This window comes from Ammospiza nelsoni, chromosome 6 (genome assembly GCF_027579445.1).
Source record: "Ammospiza nelsoni isolate bAmmNel1 chromosome 6, bAmmNel1.pri, whole genome shotgun sequence".
NCBI classification, from domain to species: Eukaryota; Metazoa; Chordata; class Aves; order Passeriformes; family Passerellidae; genus Ammospiza; species Ammospiza nelsoni.
The window spans coordinates 41,986,673-42,001,522 of record NC_080638.1 but is presented as its reverse complement, the minus strand read 5'-3'; the positions used below and the strand labels follow the sequence as shown (position 1 = coordinate 42,001,522).

The window sequence follows — 14,850 nt, the reverse complement described above, 5'->3', positions numbered from 1 at the left end:
TTGTCTTCAGAACAGGAATGGAAAGAGTTACAGCAGTGAGGCACAGCTTATGAACCAAAGTACAGTCAGCAAGGTCCTCCTAAGTGCAGTAATGCTGAAGCTCAAAGAAAGGAGAACCCCTTCACCCCATCAGCATTTTCAAGCAGACCTTCAGTTCACCAAGATGGGGTGGTAGGTATTGCAGGAGGTACACAAGACAATACACACTCTCTCAGATAAATTCTAAAAATGGAATGTTCTTCCTGCCTTTTACAGCCTTGGTTACTCTCCTCTAAAAGCCAGTAACGTGGACATCAGCAAAACCATATTTTTAAAACAAATTCAAGGCTCTACTGGGCCTCGGTTTTCACAAACATTTTGAACACCACAACAACAGACCATAAAATAAACAAAGGGCTTGGTACTGGTGCCAGAGTTATAACAAAGGCCCTGTAATTCCCATTAGAAATGAAAGAATTAAATCTGTGAAAGTGAGCTCTTCCCCTGCTAGCTCAGGGATACAAGCCAAATTTCATTGAGCAAGGCACCACTGAGGAATGAGGGAACATCAGCAAAATCTGCTGTGCAGCTGGCTGAACATGTTGGGAAGCTGTAAGCATGAACTGAGGAGAAGACTGGGAGGGACACAGCTTCTCATTCCCTTGCAATAGTAGCCACTTTAGTATATGCATCTGTTGTGAGAGAAACTGCTGAAAGCTCTGCCTAATTCTGTTCATTGTCCTCTTGGTCCAAACCTTATCCTCAAACATTCTGCTCTCCCTCATTGTTTTCCCCACAGTTGCTAGAAGCTTTTCATAAGGATATAGCAGCAGATTTGCCTTAGTGTCAGCAACAGATTTCCCTTTCGATCACAGGAAGTGTCCCAATATGCTCTGTAGAATTTTAAATTTCATCTTCAACAAACTAGAGTTTTGAACCCATTACTTTCCTGAAATATTATTCCAGAACTTACTGTTCTAATAAATAGGAATCTCCTTTCTGCCCAGCACAGCTTCACTTATGAGCAGATTATAATTGCTTTTTCTTTCTCCAACATTGTCCTGTACCTTAAATATAATCCCTGACAGATCTCCCACCTTGAATGTTTTTGTTAACAGAGTTAAATCCTTTCATAGTTTTCCTTTTATTAATGTGAACTATCCACATTTGCCAGTGTCCTCTAAAAAAGCACCCACAATGGTGACATGATAAGACCAGCAGCTCACCTCCACCTGTGTTCCACTCACAATTTGCCTTCCATGAATATGGGTGATACAATACTCCACATCAAGTCTCAGAAGTATGTCAAGTGATAAGCCCTGGAACACATTTGGTGTTTTCATGCATGCATGAGCTAGGACTTCACAAACTTCCTCTGATCAACCAGCATGCAAGATATTTTTCCTTATAATTAATTTCTAGCTGATGAACACCCAGCTGACAGAACTTCTGGTGTAAATTATTAGTTCTTATAAGCATCCCATTGTACTCTGTGCTACTGAATTTCATCCTAGTTAGATTATTTATATCCTCAAGGTCATCCAGTTTCTCATATGTAATGCATTACTTTTTTCTCATGGTAATAGCTCCCAAATATTTTCTATCAGCAAATTTCATTAGCACATTTGTACATTTTGTGGCATTACTGAATTGATTATATAATCAGCCTCAGACAAATTCCTGAGGAACCTCACCATATTTTTTCTACTTGTATTCTGCTTCTTACAAATATTCTCACATGCTTATATAGTCCTTATGACTCCAGGGACACAAGTCCTTGAAATGCTATTAAAAACTCTGTGCAGCAATTAAGTCTTTCTGGCTCATAGGTCTAAAAATTTCAGGAACATTATGTTAGTGTTACACAGAAATCATACCATAGCAACACTCAGACAGATCAATGCATCCATTTGGGTAAGAATTGAAGTTAAAATAAAATACATTGGAAGTATCCATGTATCAGCTTAATCATCAACTTTTGATGCTTGTGGAAGGTCACACAGGGCCAGAGAAGGGCTAAACCAATGACAAGTACACATCCTCTTCATAGCTATACTGCAGCAACTACACATGGTTACAATTTCTGCCTTCCAGGAACTTCAGTGAACTCCAGAATGCACAGCAGGCCTTATAACACCTCTGAGCTCTGCATGCCACTAATCACTACCTCTACCTTTTCTTTCTACATGTGTGGAACACTGGGAGAACTCTCTGAATCCCTGCTGAGAACTGATACTCTCTACATCAGGCCACCATGTATCAGAAAAAGCTCTCACCTTGGCTTTCTAGAGCTGCCAGTTTTGGTGTAGGTACAACTCAAACATCTCATTACCAGTTCAAGATTTCTGCTTGATAAGAAGCCCCCATTATCAACATCAGCACAATAATACAGGTCTTTGCCTGCACCTGAAATTTCTGACTAAAAACTACAGAAGGCTTTTGTTTAACACTGCCTCTCCTTTTGTGGGGGTGATATTGAAACCTGAGGCCTTAAATTCAGAAACAAGTAACTTGCTTTTCATTTTACTTCCTTGGGAATGGCAGAGCTGGGGGAACAGGTTTTCTTTGAATATAATTTCTTTACCAGTAACACCCAAAATGTGGAAGGCAGATATTTCCTCATCAGGCTGACTAAAGGAGAGAAAAATCCTACCACTTACAAAAACTGACTAGAATAGGCCTGTTTTTTCTTGGATGAAAATTTTATTCAGCTCCTCTGCCTGTTGAGCCCATAAGCAAAGCTTACATCAATGACATCCCAGATGGGGCCAAGCCCAACACAATCTCAGAACAAGAGGTCACCATAAGCCTTATACCCTTCTGTGGGGAATCCCAACAGTGCTGGGTGCTGAGCAAGATTCTGCCAGGAACATCAGACAGAGACTATGTTCTTGGCAGGAGTCAGTTCTATATAGATATAGACACAGCATTGCTATGTTTATCCTCAAAAGAGGTTTCAGAATCTTCCCTGTCACAGCAGCAAATGTCCTTGCCACAATAAGACATCGGAACAATCCCCAAAGCTATTGAATAATTCATAGTTTCTCCCAGAAACTAAACTAAGAAAACAACAACAAGAAACATTTTCTCTACCTCTATTTTTCACAGAAAACATAACACTGCTTCTTGTCTAGAACATGTGTAGTCTTTCTACTCAGGTATACGTAACCATCCTTTCTTTTTGTACTTTCTGTCCATCTGCAATTAGACAGTTTTGCTAACCACATTCAAGGGGAGGATTGTGTTTCAAAACATCTGGTTAAAACCTTGCTTGGTGTTTTTCTATAGACTCTCCTCCAGTACATCTCTTTTTTTCCAAGAAAGAGCCATGCATCAGAAGACACTCTATTCCACACCGTCCTACTCAACAACATGCAATGAGATGTTTCAGTAATTTGTCATTCTCAAGTTACTTCCTAATTTTGCTCTCAGAAGGCCATGACCTTGAGCAAAGATAACTACCAGAGGGAAAAATTCTATCACCAAAAATAAAAGCACAAAATGAGAAAACTAATTTTACAGAGAGACAGCACTGAAATACTCCTATCCAACCCTTCCTGGATAATTTAATGTATGTTTATAACCACTTCTTGGCAAATGCAAAGAATGCAAAGAAAAAAAATTAGAATTCAGTAGCAGACATCCTGCATTAAGGCAAAGAGGCATTTTAGAAGCCTGAGCTGACAAAGAACAGCTTACATCATCAGATCAAAGAAAAGCAATGGAAACTACAGGGTCATGCTTTACACTGATCCAACAGGTCAGGCACTCGGGTAAACTGTCAGACTTTGCAATGGTCTCCCTTCTGTACCAACAAGATGTTAAGGCAGCCCACAGTTAGACAAAAATCTAGGCCCTTTTCTAGGGCCTTCTTATCCCTTCACATTCATAATGTGCATCCTCCATATTTTAACTCTTATTAGCTTCAAGTCAAAACTAGAGGCAATACGCAGAAAATTCTCACCTCAAATTTCCTTGATTTTGAAGAATCTGAAGCAAGTTAAACTGAGGTCTTGAGTCTGGTTTTTTCAGAAAGAGCTTTTCTCTATTTCCAGTTTTTTTGTTATGTTTTTTTGGTAACCTCTCCTTAGAAGCAGTTTTCACTGAGTCAGAGAGCTCTGGCTTGTTTTTCACTGGAGTGTCCGAAAGAGAGCAAACACTTCTATCTACGTCTTCATCTTCATCCTCATCCATCTCCTCTTCCTCCTCATCTTCTGTGTCGGACTTGAGGGACAGCTTTGTTGGTTCTGATGTGCCTGTAGTAGAGGAGAAATCACTTATGCTGATTAAGAAAAAAAGAAAGTGGAGAGGACTGTCTACTGCTCATACCCTTTGGTTTAGGGGTAAACTCCTTTCTGCTAGGAGGACAGAACACTGCCATCTCAGAACACCATCTCAAGTATGACTGTTCTATGTTATTCTGTCTTTCATCTTGTACATCAATTGAGAAGTCCATTTTCCCAGTATTACAGAACACAGAAGAACACTAAGGTTCTTGTTTTGGCCTTACAAATGAAAAAAGAACGCCCACACAAAATCAAAGAGGCAAAGACATTTTCCTCTATTTTTATCCTGATTCTTACATACATACTGACATACCTACACCCACACTTGATATATATATATATACACACACACAAATTTTTGTATGCTGTGTGTCAAATAAAGCTACAAAAATCTAAACTTCCACATGAGCCAATAACAATCATAGAGCTTAAGACAGCAGCAAAAACCATCTTACAACATCCAATCTCTCCTACTGCAATGAGTACCATACAGCTACTAGAAAGAGTTTAGATAAAGGCAGGAACAGTCAGTTGTGGGGATCATTCATCTCTGTACCCCTTTAAGTTTTTCCAACACCAGCTTGGATAAGGACTTCTGTTCCCAACAGCTTAAGAGTCACAGCTGTCTAGGAGAATCAATCTGAAAGATCCCATCTTTCTCTGAAAAGCTGAAGAATTACAGAGGCACACATACTGTTTAATTCTTTACCCAAAATGCAACAAACATGCTCATCTGCAAGTAAGCACTGTTTACCTTTAATCATACACACGGAAGTGTGGGAAGGTGGGAATGAAATTCAAGGCACTAAACAAACAAGAAGCTCAGAACTAGAATGAAGTGAAAACTATTAACATTTGAAACAGAACAACCTCATTCACACACATTTCAAATGAAAAAGTCCTTTGCTTGCCTTTTTTTTTTACCAGCTGCTCATTTAAAACTCTAGCCATGCATACCTAATGGTCTTGCCTGTGCTGCTCCAACCTTGCCACGGTATCGCTGCCGCTTCCGTAACTCCAGTGAAACGAGCTTCCTCTCATAAAAGAGAGCATGAGAGCCCACAATTTCCATCCTCCTATCCAGCCTTCCATGGAGACCTGCTCTGGGAAGCACAGTACACAGATATCCCTCAGTCACCCTTTATCTTTCTCTCCCTGATAACACAAGAGACCAAACTTCAAGAAACATTCTTGCTGATACACAGAAAAAATATTTACCATCAGTCTAACTCTGCTCTACTTAAGCCTGTAAATGTTTGAAGAGAGTCTTGTATGTACTCCACAGAACATCACCTCTCAAAGCTCCAAGACACAATCACCTAGTGTCACACTTTCATGACTGAGCAGCCTCTGCCCATCGTGCAACAGCTCAGGGCACAATTAACATTGCAAGAGTACAAAATAGGGAAGGGGAATGGAAAGAGAGCATATTTACATGAATCTGGTTGTTTGAACCATTTATGTAGACAGCTTGTTCTTCACTGATCAGATAAAAGCATTTTAACACAATAAAAGTGGAAAATGCCAAACTTTCTACAAGTTCGACCTAAGACAAGGGACGAGGAGCCCTGCCAGATTCCAGAAGGGAAACATCAAAAGTAACAATTTTCTGCCAGTGCACAAAAATCCAGAAAAGTGCTCCCCATGATATAAGTGTAAACAAGCATAGAAAATGCTTATTGTTTCATTTATCTTTTCAGTTCTAACAAAGTGAATATATGAGTATATGAAGTCCAAATCCTTGTGCATGACAAGATCTTTCAAAGAGAGCTCAATAAGGCTTATCAATATGATAGGAATACCAAAATGAGAAGTGTATGAGGAGAAATTTTAAGATCCAATGAAAACATGAGCTCTCCATATCTGGGTATATTCTTTTTGCACTGTATTTATGTTTCTAAAGTTATTTTCAGGAAAGGCATTGACTCACAACTCGGAAGATGAAACTAAGGAAATCTAAATTTGTAATAAATCCTACAGAGTACAAATTATTTAATTAAGAAGCTAATTACCGGGATCTTCCAGTGAGGAACTCTCTTTTCGTCTTGCTCCTACATAGAGAAAAAGGTCAAAAATTACTCTGCATACCAGATCAGCCTTGATTAAAAAGCCTCCCTAGTCTTTCACATGTACAATGTAAAGACCATATTTACAGAATTGCTTGTGAGTTCTATCTCAAAGAAGAAAAAATAAAAAGGGCTCCAAAAGAGGAGCCCTGAGAGCTGTACTACAATTGATGCTTGCATTTGTTTGGCTTAAGCTGGAGAAGGCATTATTTAGAAGAACTCTTTAGACACATCCCTGAACATACACAGAGAAAAAAAATTGTACAGCACTGATGCTGGAAGAACTTCTGTAAATACTGTCTCCTTTCTCAGTCACCTTGTCTTTACTTGGTAGTTACTTCATAGTGGATTTCAAATTTGAAGAAGAAATGCTGATAAGGAAGGGCATTAACCACTCAGTGAAAGACACTGCATACAACTCTCAGTGGAAGCTCAGCTAGTGGCATGAACTGTTCCCACCACCACCCAGAAGAAGAATCATCAAATCATGACTGCACAGATCAAAACAGGGATACTAAACCATTGGACAAGTCAATTTCAGGGCTTACTGTACATGAAGACAAACTTTAATGTGATTTGAAATTTGAAACAAAAGGTAAGCCAGGACCACCTATAATCCTTTCATAGAGAAAAAAATTATATAAGAGCTTGAAGTTTTTTCATGCCTATAGTAATATTAGTACTCCAATGATTCCCATGCCTTTTGAGTATTGTCATTTTTGCCTTTGGTTTCAGAAATGCAACACATAAATATATGACCAACAATCATTTGCACACTAGAAAAGAGATGCACAATTATCAGCACTCCTATAAATCCCAGACTTGTGTTTATAACACTGGATAAATGAGCAATCAATCCTTTTTGTACTGTTTGTGCCCTTTACCTCTCTCCCAAACAGAGAAGCTTTCTACCTGTCCTTAAACAGACGTGTAGCCAGCATATAGTTCATTGATGTCTTGTGCTCTAGAAAAGATCTACGAAAAGGAAAAAAAAAAAAAAGAGAGGATTATCAGGACAGCTCAACAGCTCAACTCAATGAAAGGCAGTACAGTGCAGAAATAAATGGCCTCTAAAACATATCCCAGAAGGTAATTCAGACAACATGGTGCACCACAACAGAAAAGACAAAAGGAGGAGAGCTATCATTTCTCAGCTGAAGTTCCTGGTGATGCAAGAGACAGAAAACATTACAGACTGGAAAAATAAACATAGAAAATTGTAATATAGTATAACTTTCAGAAGGAGTGAGTTCTATATGGCATTTATGGCTTAATGACAAGAGTACACAGTGCACAGCTTGAGGATGTAAAAGTAGATAGCAAAAATCTGAAAGGAAGACATTTTTATTATAACAGAAAAGCAATACCAGAAATAATGTCCAACAGCTTTCCATGGGGTGCAGTTATGCAAAGCAGCAGCTGATTCCTTTTTCTGAACAAGGGATCAGAAAAAAGAATATTCAAGGCTAAAGTAAACTTTGCCAAAACTTTTAATACATCTTTTAAAATGCCAAGATAGCTGATCTACACATTTCTAACACAGAATACCCCTCAACATGGAGCATCAGTGCCGTCCTATCAGATTTTTGTTCTTACCCATAAAGGTCCCATGTTAATGGGGTAGGGAATATCCGGATGAAGCCTCCTCTCCGTTCATTTTCCTCCCTCACTCGTCGAAGAACTTTGATCTGATTAAAAAGAAAAATAGAGAACAGTCAGCAAAATAGATAGCAATGAAAAATAAACCTTCCAAAAATCTCTGAATTCCAGAAAAAAAGACTATTCAGTCCTGCAAATGGACTGAGTAGATAATGATATCCTTAATGACTTTTGTCTTGCATTTAAATTTGGAAGGAGTCTATCACTGCTTCAAGCACATCTCTGCTTGGCATGACTGTGGGCAAGGCAATACGAGCAGTAAAACTCAAATTCTGTTTCAAAAATTACTCTTCTTCTCTCACATTTTTCATTATATGCACCTGCCATTTGTTGAGCAAATAGCCCCACATACTGCATATAAGCCAAGGTAAATAAAAGCTATTTAATAGCCTCCTTACCTCCTCCATGGAGAGGCCTAGCATAGAGCTGTTGTGCCTTCCTGCTGCCTTTTCCCTGCCTAAGGGCATCGAGCTTTTCACATCAGCATCACCAGCAGACAGAGGACGGGTATGCTGTAGAGATAGTGAATCCAGATTTTTTTTTTTCCTCTCTCAATTTTCATATTAAAAAAATTACATTCAAATTCCAGGACCCCATTCCTAGCAGGATCTACACTTCAGAGCACTACAGGCCACAATTCACAATTCCACACCCCAGCTGTTGAAGAGTCCACAGCCCAAGTGTCACTACATATGAGTACTCAGATTCTTAGATTTTAGCACAGCAGGCACAATTCAGGCATCACTGCCAGTGTTTACGCCTCTGGCCTATTCTGCAAAAACAGGAGACATACCAAAACCAGCAAAGTCAGAATGTCATATAGGAAAATCCTCACCCAAGGGGCACTGGAGTCAGCATTCACAAGAACCAAATACATTTGAATTCACACATCAGTGGTACCAGAACCATGATTCTCTGTTCTAGCTGTGCTGCTATACTAGAACAACAGAACTGTGATTCCCCGGTGAGATAAAAGCTGCAGGGAAAAGTTCACCGCCTTTTATTCTTCTGTTGCTATACTGCTCAATTTCAACTTGCTACTTCTCACACTTAACAGACACATTCTGCAGATGTACACAGACACATCATGCAAATTTGCATACATATGCAAACTTTTAAAAATAAGCAATAATTTGCAGACCGTGTCACTAAGTTTATTTTTAACCTGATGGGCAGTCCTGGCCAATTCTAACAAAAGAACAGGAATTCAAAATGTCTTCAAATCATCAGGATTATAGAATTTTAAAATCCAAGCAAAAAAATCTTTGAATTTGCTCTCAAGTACATTTAAGATGGTCTTAGGCTCAGTTTAGATAAACTACTTCTGCAAAAATAGCACTAAAAGAGTCTACTGAGAAGGTCTCAAGCATTTTTACTAAATTCAAAAGTTTATTTTAGCTCTATACTGAGCAAAGAATGCACAGAAAGCCTTAATCTAGAAAGAAGAGAAAAACCTGACAGAAACCTTAAGGTGGGTAAATCCAAGGGAATATCCCATACTGCTCAAATATAAAAAAAAACTCCATGGCAAGATCAGGAAGCATCTTTATTTGTAAAGACTATGGGAATTTAATTCCATTCTCTCCATTTCAACAGAAATGAGAAGCAGCTACTCAGAATCTGTAGACGAAGCAACAACAAAAGCAACAGGCACGGCACTAGAATAGGTAATACTGCAGTGATTGGCACAGAAAAATCCAAAGAAAAAACAGACACAGCAGGTACCAGCTGTAACATTTTGTTAAGTCTGATTAAAAACATAAGAGAAAACAAGACAATCTGGATAAAAAGGCAGGAGACACAACCATCTGTAGAAGAAATAAAATGCCAGTAATCAAACAGGTTTGCTTGATGCTGTGGATGGCACTAAGTTAAAAGACTTTTAGTCTTTCTTTCTAAGCTTCCTTCCATTTCTACTCCACAGCTCAAAAATGTTGCTTAACAACTTTCTCTAAAACCTGAGAGGCAAAAACCATTTCCCTTAAAAACATTTCTCATTTCCTGGCACTACCATAACAATCCATCATCATGTGAGAACTGTTGTTCCGAGAGAATATTACAGGAAATTCTTCAATCTATTAAATTATCTGCTTTACTAAGGAAACACTTCAATGAAATCATTTCCATTGTCTCAACACAACAGAGATGATTGCATCAAATACAAACAGTAAATGTATGTGTATGTATTGGGCAGCTCTGACTCCTCCCTGAGCAAAACTACATGGCTGTCAAAATTCTAGAGAAAACTCTCTCTGCTGGACTTCCTGCACAGTTTTTTCCATATTTCACTACAGAATACCCTCTGGCTGTAGCACAGAAATGTCTCCAACTTCAGAGATCTTGTCTCCTCTTTGACCCAGCTTATCTATAAAAGTATAGATAAATCAAACCAATCAGGTATATCTCCAATTCTGCAAGTATCCTTGGTTCCCAAATCATGATTCTAATTTAATAAGCACTGACAGCAGTTGGCACAAAGATCATTCCTATTCTCTACAAAACCTTGTAATTCAGTAATATTCCTTCCTCTGAACCTCAGCTAAACTTACTCAGAATGACAAACAGCAGGGAACAGACTGAATTAGGTTCTCAAGATGATTCCATCTACCTTTTCTTCCTGATGAGGAAGCCCCATTAAAAAATAATAACTCCTACTACATTTGTGAAGGAAGCCCAGCAGCAAAATAATGCCTAACATGTCTCCACATGGCCAATAGCTTAGAATGGTAAACTAATTTTGATTTGTCTATACAGCTTGTAAGGGTAACAAACATAATACTAAGATAGGTAGATCAGTCTCACTTAGGCTAAAAATAGTCCCATATTTTTCCATTAACTTTAAGAAATCCTTCTTTTCTCTGCATCTATTTTGACCCAGTTCACTCTCAAACTTTTGCAGTGTCCTTCAGAGGACTGCCTCAAAGAAAAGGATTACTTCTCTTGTAGGGCCACCTGAATTTTGTCTGCACAGATTCTTCTGTGCTTACCTTATCATTCAGACTTGTAGTCTTAAAAACTTTGAGGGATTTGATCCAGCTGACTGACTCTCAGCAAGCTTCACCTACTTTTTATTTAAGCTACTAGAAGCAATGTAAATATTTTTTTCAACATTTGTTTTTGCTGCATGGAAACATGCTGGTGCCATGTCCTCTTCTCATGTTGACTTCCCTCTCACCCCCATCCCCCTTGCCCCAGGCTACTCAAACTGTAAAATATATTTGGGGATTAACAATGCCAAAAGCATTGCACACAGTAACATTTGAAAGTGTAGCCCTTACATGGGTGATGGAGCTGAAGGGTACTTACTGATCTGCTGTTTGCTCTTTGTGACTGTGCAGACACAGGACGCTGCAAGAGACACACAAAGAGAATAAAAATCTTGTGTTCTCCAAGACACTACGACCCCTGCCTGACTTGTTGAGGACTGGCAAGTACCCTAAACAAAACAGTATAAGCAAAAGGTGGTGAGGCACTGGAACAAGTGGATCAGAGAAGTTTTGCCAACCCTGGAACTGTTCAAAGACGGGGGACGGGGCTTGGAACAACCTGGTCTAGTGGAAGGTGTCTCTGTCCAAACAGTGGGGTTGCAATTTGATAATCTTTAAGGTACTCTGCAATCCAAAGCACTCTATGATTCTATGATAACTGAAGTGCAGAGATAAAGCTAACCACTTATATCTCCCTCATATCCTGCACAAATGTATCCTGTCCCCATTCCAAACACAGCATTCATTCTAAGCTCAGATGTGCTCAACTGTGCAGAATGCACCTGGACATATGGTTTTCAAAAGCACACTGAACTCAACTATGATGAGCAAAATTCATATTTTTGTAAATTAAGAGTCACCCACATAAAAATATTTAATAGCTATGTATCAAGGAGAAAGAGATGCTGTCAAGTAAAATTGTTCACAGAACAGAGGAAGGAAAAAAGTAAAAATCCCATAGTTTTGCAAGTACTTTCATTTAAATATATCAACAATATTCCAGTTCTTGTGGAGAAAAAAGATACTACTTAACATTCTAACACAGGTGTAGAAACATCAGAATGTCAAGAAGTATTACTTACCTGGTATCAGGCCTACAACTAAAACCAGTTTAAGGACAGGTTCAAAAGCAAACAATCATCAGAGCTGAGATTTTTCTTGCCTTCAGTGGTATTCAGAGTGTCTTCCTCTTCCAACACCCAACAGGAGCAAATGGTGGAAGAAAGGATTCTCAGGAGACCTATCATTTCTAGCTGTACTACTGACAAGTTCCTCTCTACAGTTGGCCTACTCAAAACAGATCAAGGTCCCTCCATTGCTTGCAATTAACTGAAAGAGCTCCAACCCAAATCCACAAGAAGTTACAATGGAAGCAGCAAAATTGTTCATCTCCCTAGAGGGAGAAATGTTCGAAGAGCCAAACCAAAGTAATTGTACAAGAAACTTGCAGTCCAGTCTGGTGAAACTCAGAAAAGAGAGTAACCATCTCAAGATAGTTATTCAAGAGCACTCTCAAGAGCACAGGCACCAACAGTTCTTTTTCAAGCAGCAATTTTACAATTATGAAAAATGGCCTATATGAATGATCAAAACTTAAAACATCATGAAGGTGGTAGGAAAAACCAAAAGATTCCATATAGCCTTTGCAATAGGAAATTGGAACAGGTATTGAAAATCCAAAAATCTGAGATAGAACATATTCAGCAAAGAACAAGCTAAAACATTCTGGGACCATGAAAAGATCTAAATACCTATCTAGCCATGGGATTTCCACTTAGGTACTTAAGAAAAAAATGCTGTAAAACTATGACTGCATTACAAACCTATTCCTATTAAATATAGGTAGTTAGGGCAATCACCTAATCCTGTCTCATAACCAATGCACTGTCGTATGAATCTTTGCAACTTTCAACCGGCCAACCTTACATCTCTTTGTGGGTATTTGTTAAGCAAAACAAAGTTGAAAGCCTCACTAAAATTCAATTCTTTACAACAGCTTAATTTTCTGAGACTGTCTTGTATAATTTTGTCGAATCATCAGGATCTGATGCCATTGCTCTAAGAAGGGTAATTCTTTTGAATGGTTTCTAATTTATCTCACATACCTTTTGTCTGCTACAAAGAGCACCTATACAGTCAAAGTGATCTGTATTTAAGGCTTATATCTGTCTTAGAAGTTTCAGACATGCATCCTAAAGATGCTCAAATTTCATCTTACCAGCTATTCACCTCTCTCACAGCGACTAAAGACTCTTGAGTTTTACAAGAGACAAAACATTGCAATTTCTGTGAGCTTTCCCTATACCAAAACGCACAGTGTCTTAGTACACTGTCACTGAACAAAAATGACTTGACATTTCCTAACTGAACTTGAGCTACACAGCCATGTTGCATGTCCATCACAGCACCACCAGCTGCAGAGATGTCAAAGAACACCATCTGCCTATTTGCCTGAGGAGAAATGAGTTGAAAGTCCAAGTGATGTAACAGATCTCCCTGCCCCCTTTGTGAATGCTCTATTTCCACAGATATTTATGGAATCCATTTCATAGACAAAAAGAGATGGAGAACAACTGTCCTTCCACATTACAGTGCTGAGAAAGCACTACCTCAACAGAAAAGACATGGGGCAGTCACAGCAAGATACATGAGGCCTCAGTCCAATGATCCATGGGAAAGAAAGTGAGATTCCAAAAGAGAATGGGAAAGAAGCCTTAAACTTCAAATGCAAGAAGTTTTTCACTTAGGAGAAGGTCTTGGAGAGACATTCATAAAGCTCCAGGGTCCTGGAAGCTTGTTATCCACAACAAAATCAAAGTGGTTGAACAGCCCAGAATGCAGGTGTATCCCCTGAGAACCACAGAATGGTTTGTGTTGGAAAGACCTTAAAGGTTATCTAGATCCAACTCCCCTGCCATGGGGAGGGAAGCTTCCAGTAGAACAAGGTGCTCAAAGCCCCATCCAGCTTGGTCTTGAACACCTCCAGGGATACAGAGTCCACAAACTCTTCGGGCAACATGTTTCAGTGCCCCACCACCCCCACAGGTAAAGATTTCATCTTCCATAGTTATGCTAGAAATCCAGATAATCTCACTCACTGCCTCTCTCACCCATGAGTCAAATTCTATGAGAATGACTTCCTCCTATGCTCCTCAGCCAGGGCCTGTAAAAGTCACTTACCTGCAGCTTCTGGTATGGATTTCTTCTGACAGATTCAGATGAATGATAAATGCTCCGGCTTGACCGCTGCCCTGGGTCCTGGCACACAAAGCCTATGGGCACCAAGAGCTGCATGAGAACTTCAAGACAGACAAAGCCTGAAAGATGAATCTAGCATTTCTGTTCACCAACTCAGTCTATACAAGACCCTCTTGTCCCTGCCCAAGGACCAATAAGAATCCTTTTCTTTTTTATACCTTGCTTTGTTTAATCCTAAACTGTAATTGCATTACATTTTTTGAAAAAAAAACTTGCTTCAAGACCAAGTACTTAAATCAATAAATGGGTTATTGAATAGCAGCACAGAGACAGACTTGGTTTTTTAAACAGCTGAGCAGCATACCTGATGACACTTTTACTTCTTTCACTACTAAGGCAAATTGCATCAAGCAACTAAATCAAGATGCAAGGGACACTGTGCTCTAGACAGTACTCCAAGTCTAGTCACCCAACCAAAACCCATACATTCAACTTTAAAAATGCATGAATACTAACTCTGAAGGCTAAAGAGAGTGTCTTCAAATACTAAATGAGGGACTCTTAAAACCACCTAAGCATCACAAACAGATGATTATTCTGAAGCTGAAATATCCACATATCACTTCTCAATGCTAAATACAGCTGCTCTCCTTAACTAGAGTTCATACCTATTAT

The 14,850-nt window shown here is 39.0% G+C and overlaps 1 protein-coding gene across 1 annotated transcript in view; it reads right to left on the bottom strand.

Annotated features, from left to right (window-relative positions):
- Nucleotides 1-14,850, bottom strand: part of TTLL5 (tubulin tyrosine ligase like 5) — a 124,186-nt gene that overhangs the window by 76,004 nt on the left and 33,332 nt on the right. Inside the window, exons 15-22 of the mRNA XM_059474234.1 lie at nt 14,158-14,249; nt 11,297-11,338; nt 8,389-8,502; nt 7,928-8,019; nt 7,244-7,306; nt 6,278-6,316; nt 5,223-5,368; nt 3,944-4,235 (exon numbers count right to left, since the gene is read on the bottom strand). Coding sequence (XP_059330217.1) covers nt 3,944-4,235; nt 5,223-5,368; nt 6,278-6,316; nt 7,244-7,306; nt 7,928-8,019; nt 8,389-8,502; nt 11,297-11,338; nt 14,158-14,249 — 880 coding nt within the window. The remainder of the gene's footprint in view (nt 1-3,943; nt 4,236-5,222; nt 5,369-6,277; nt 6,317-7,243; nt 7,307-7,927; nt 8,020-8,388; nt 8,503-11,296; nt 11,339-14,157; nt 14,250-14,850) is intronic.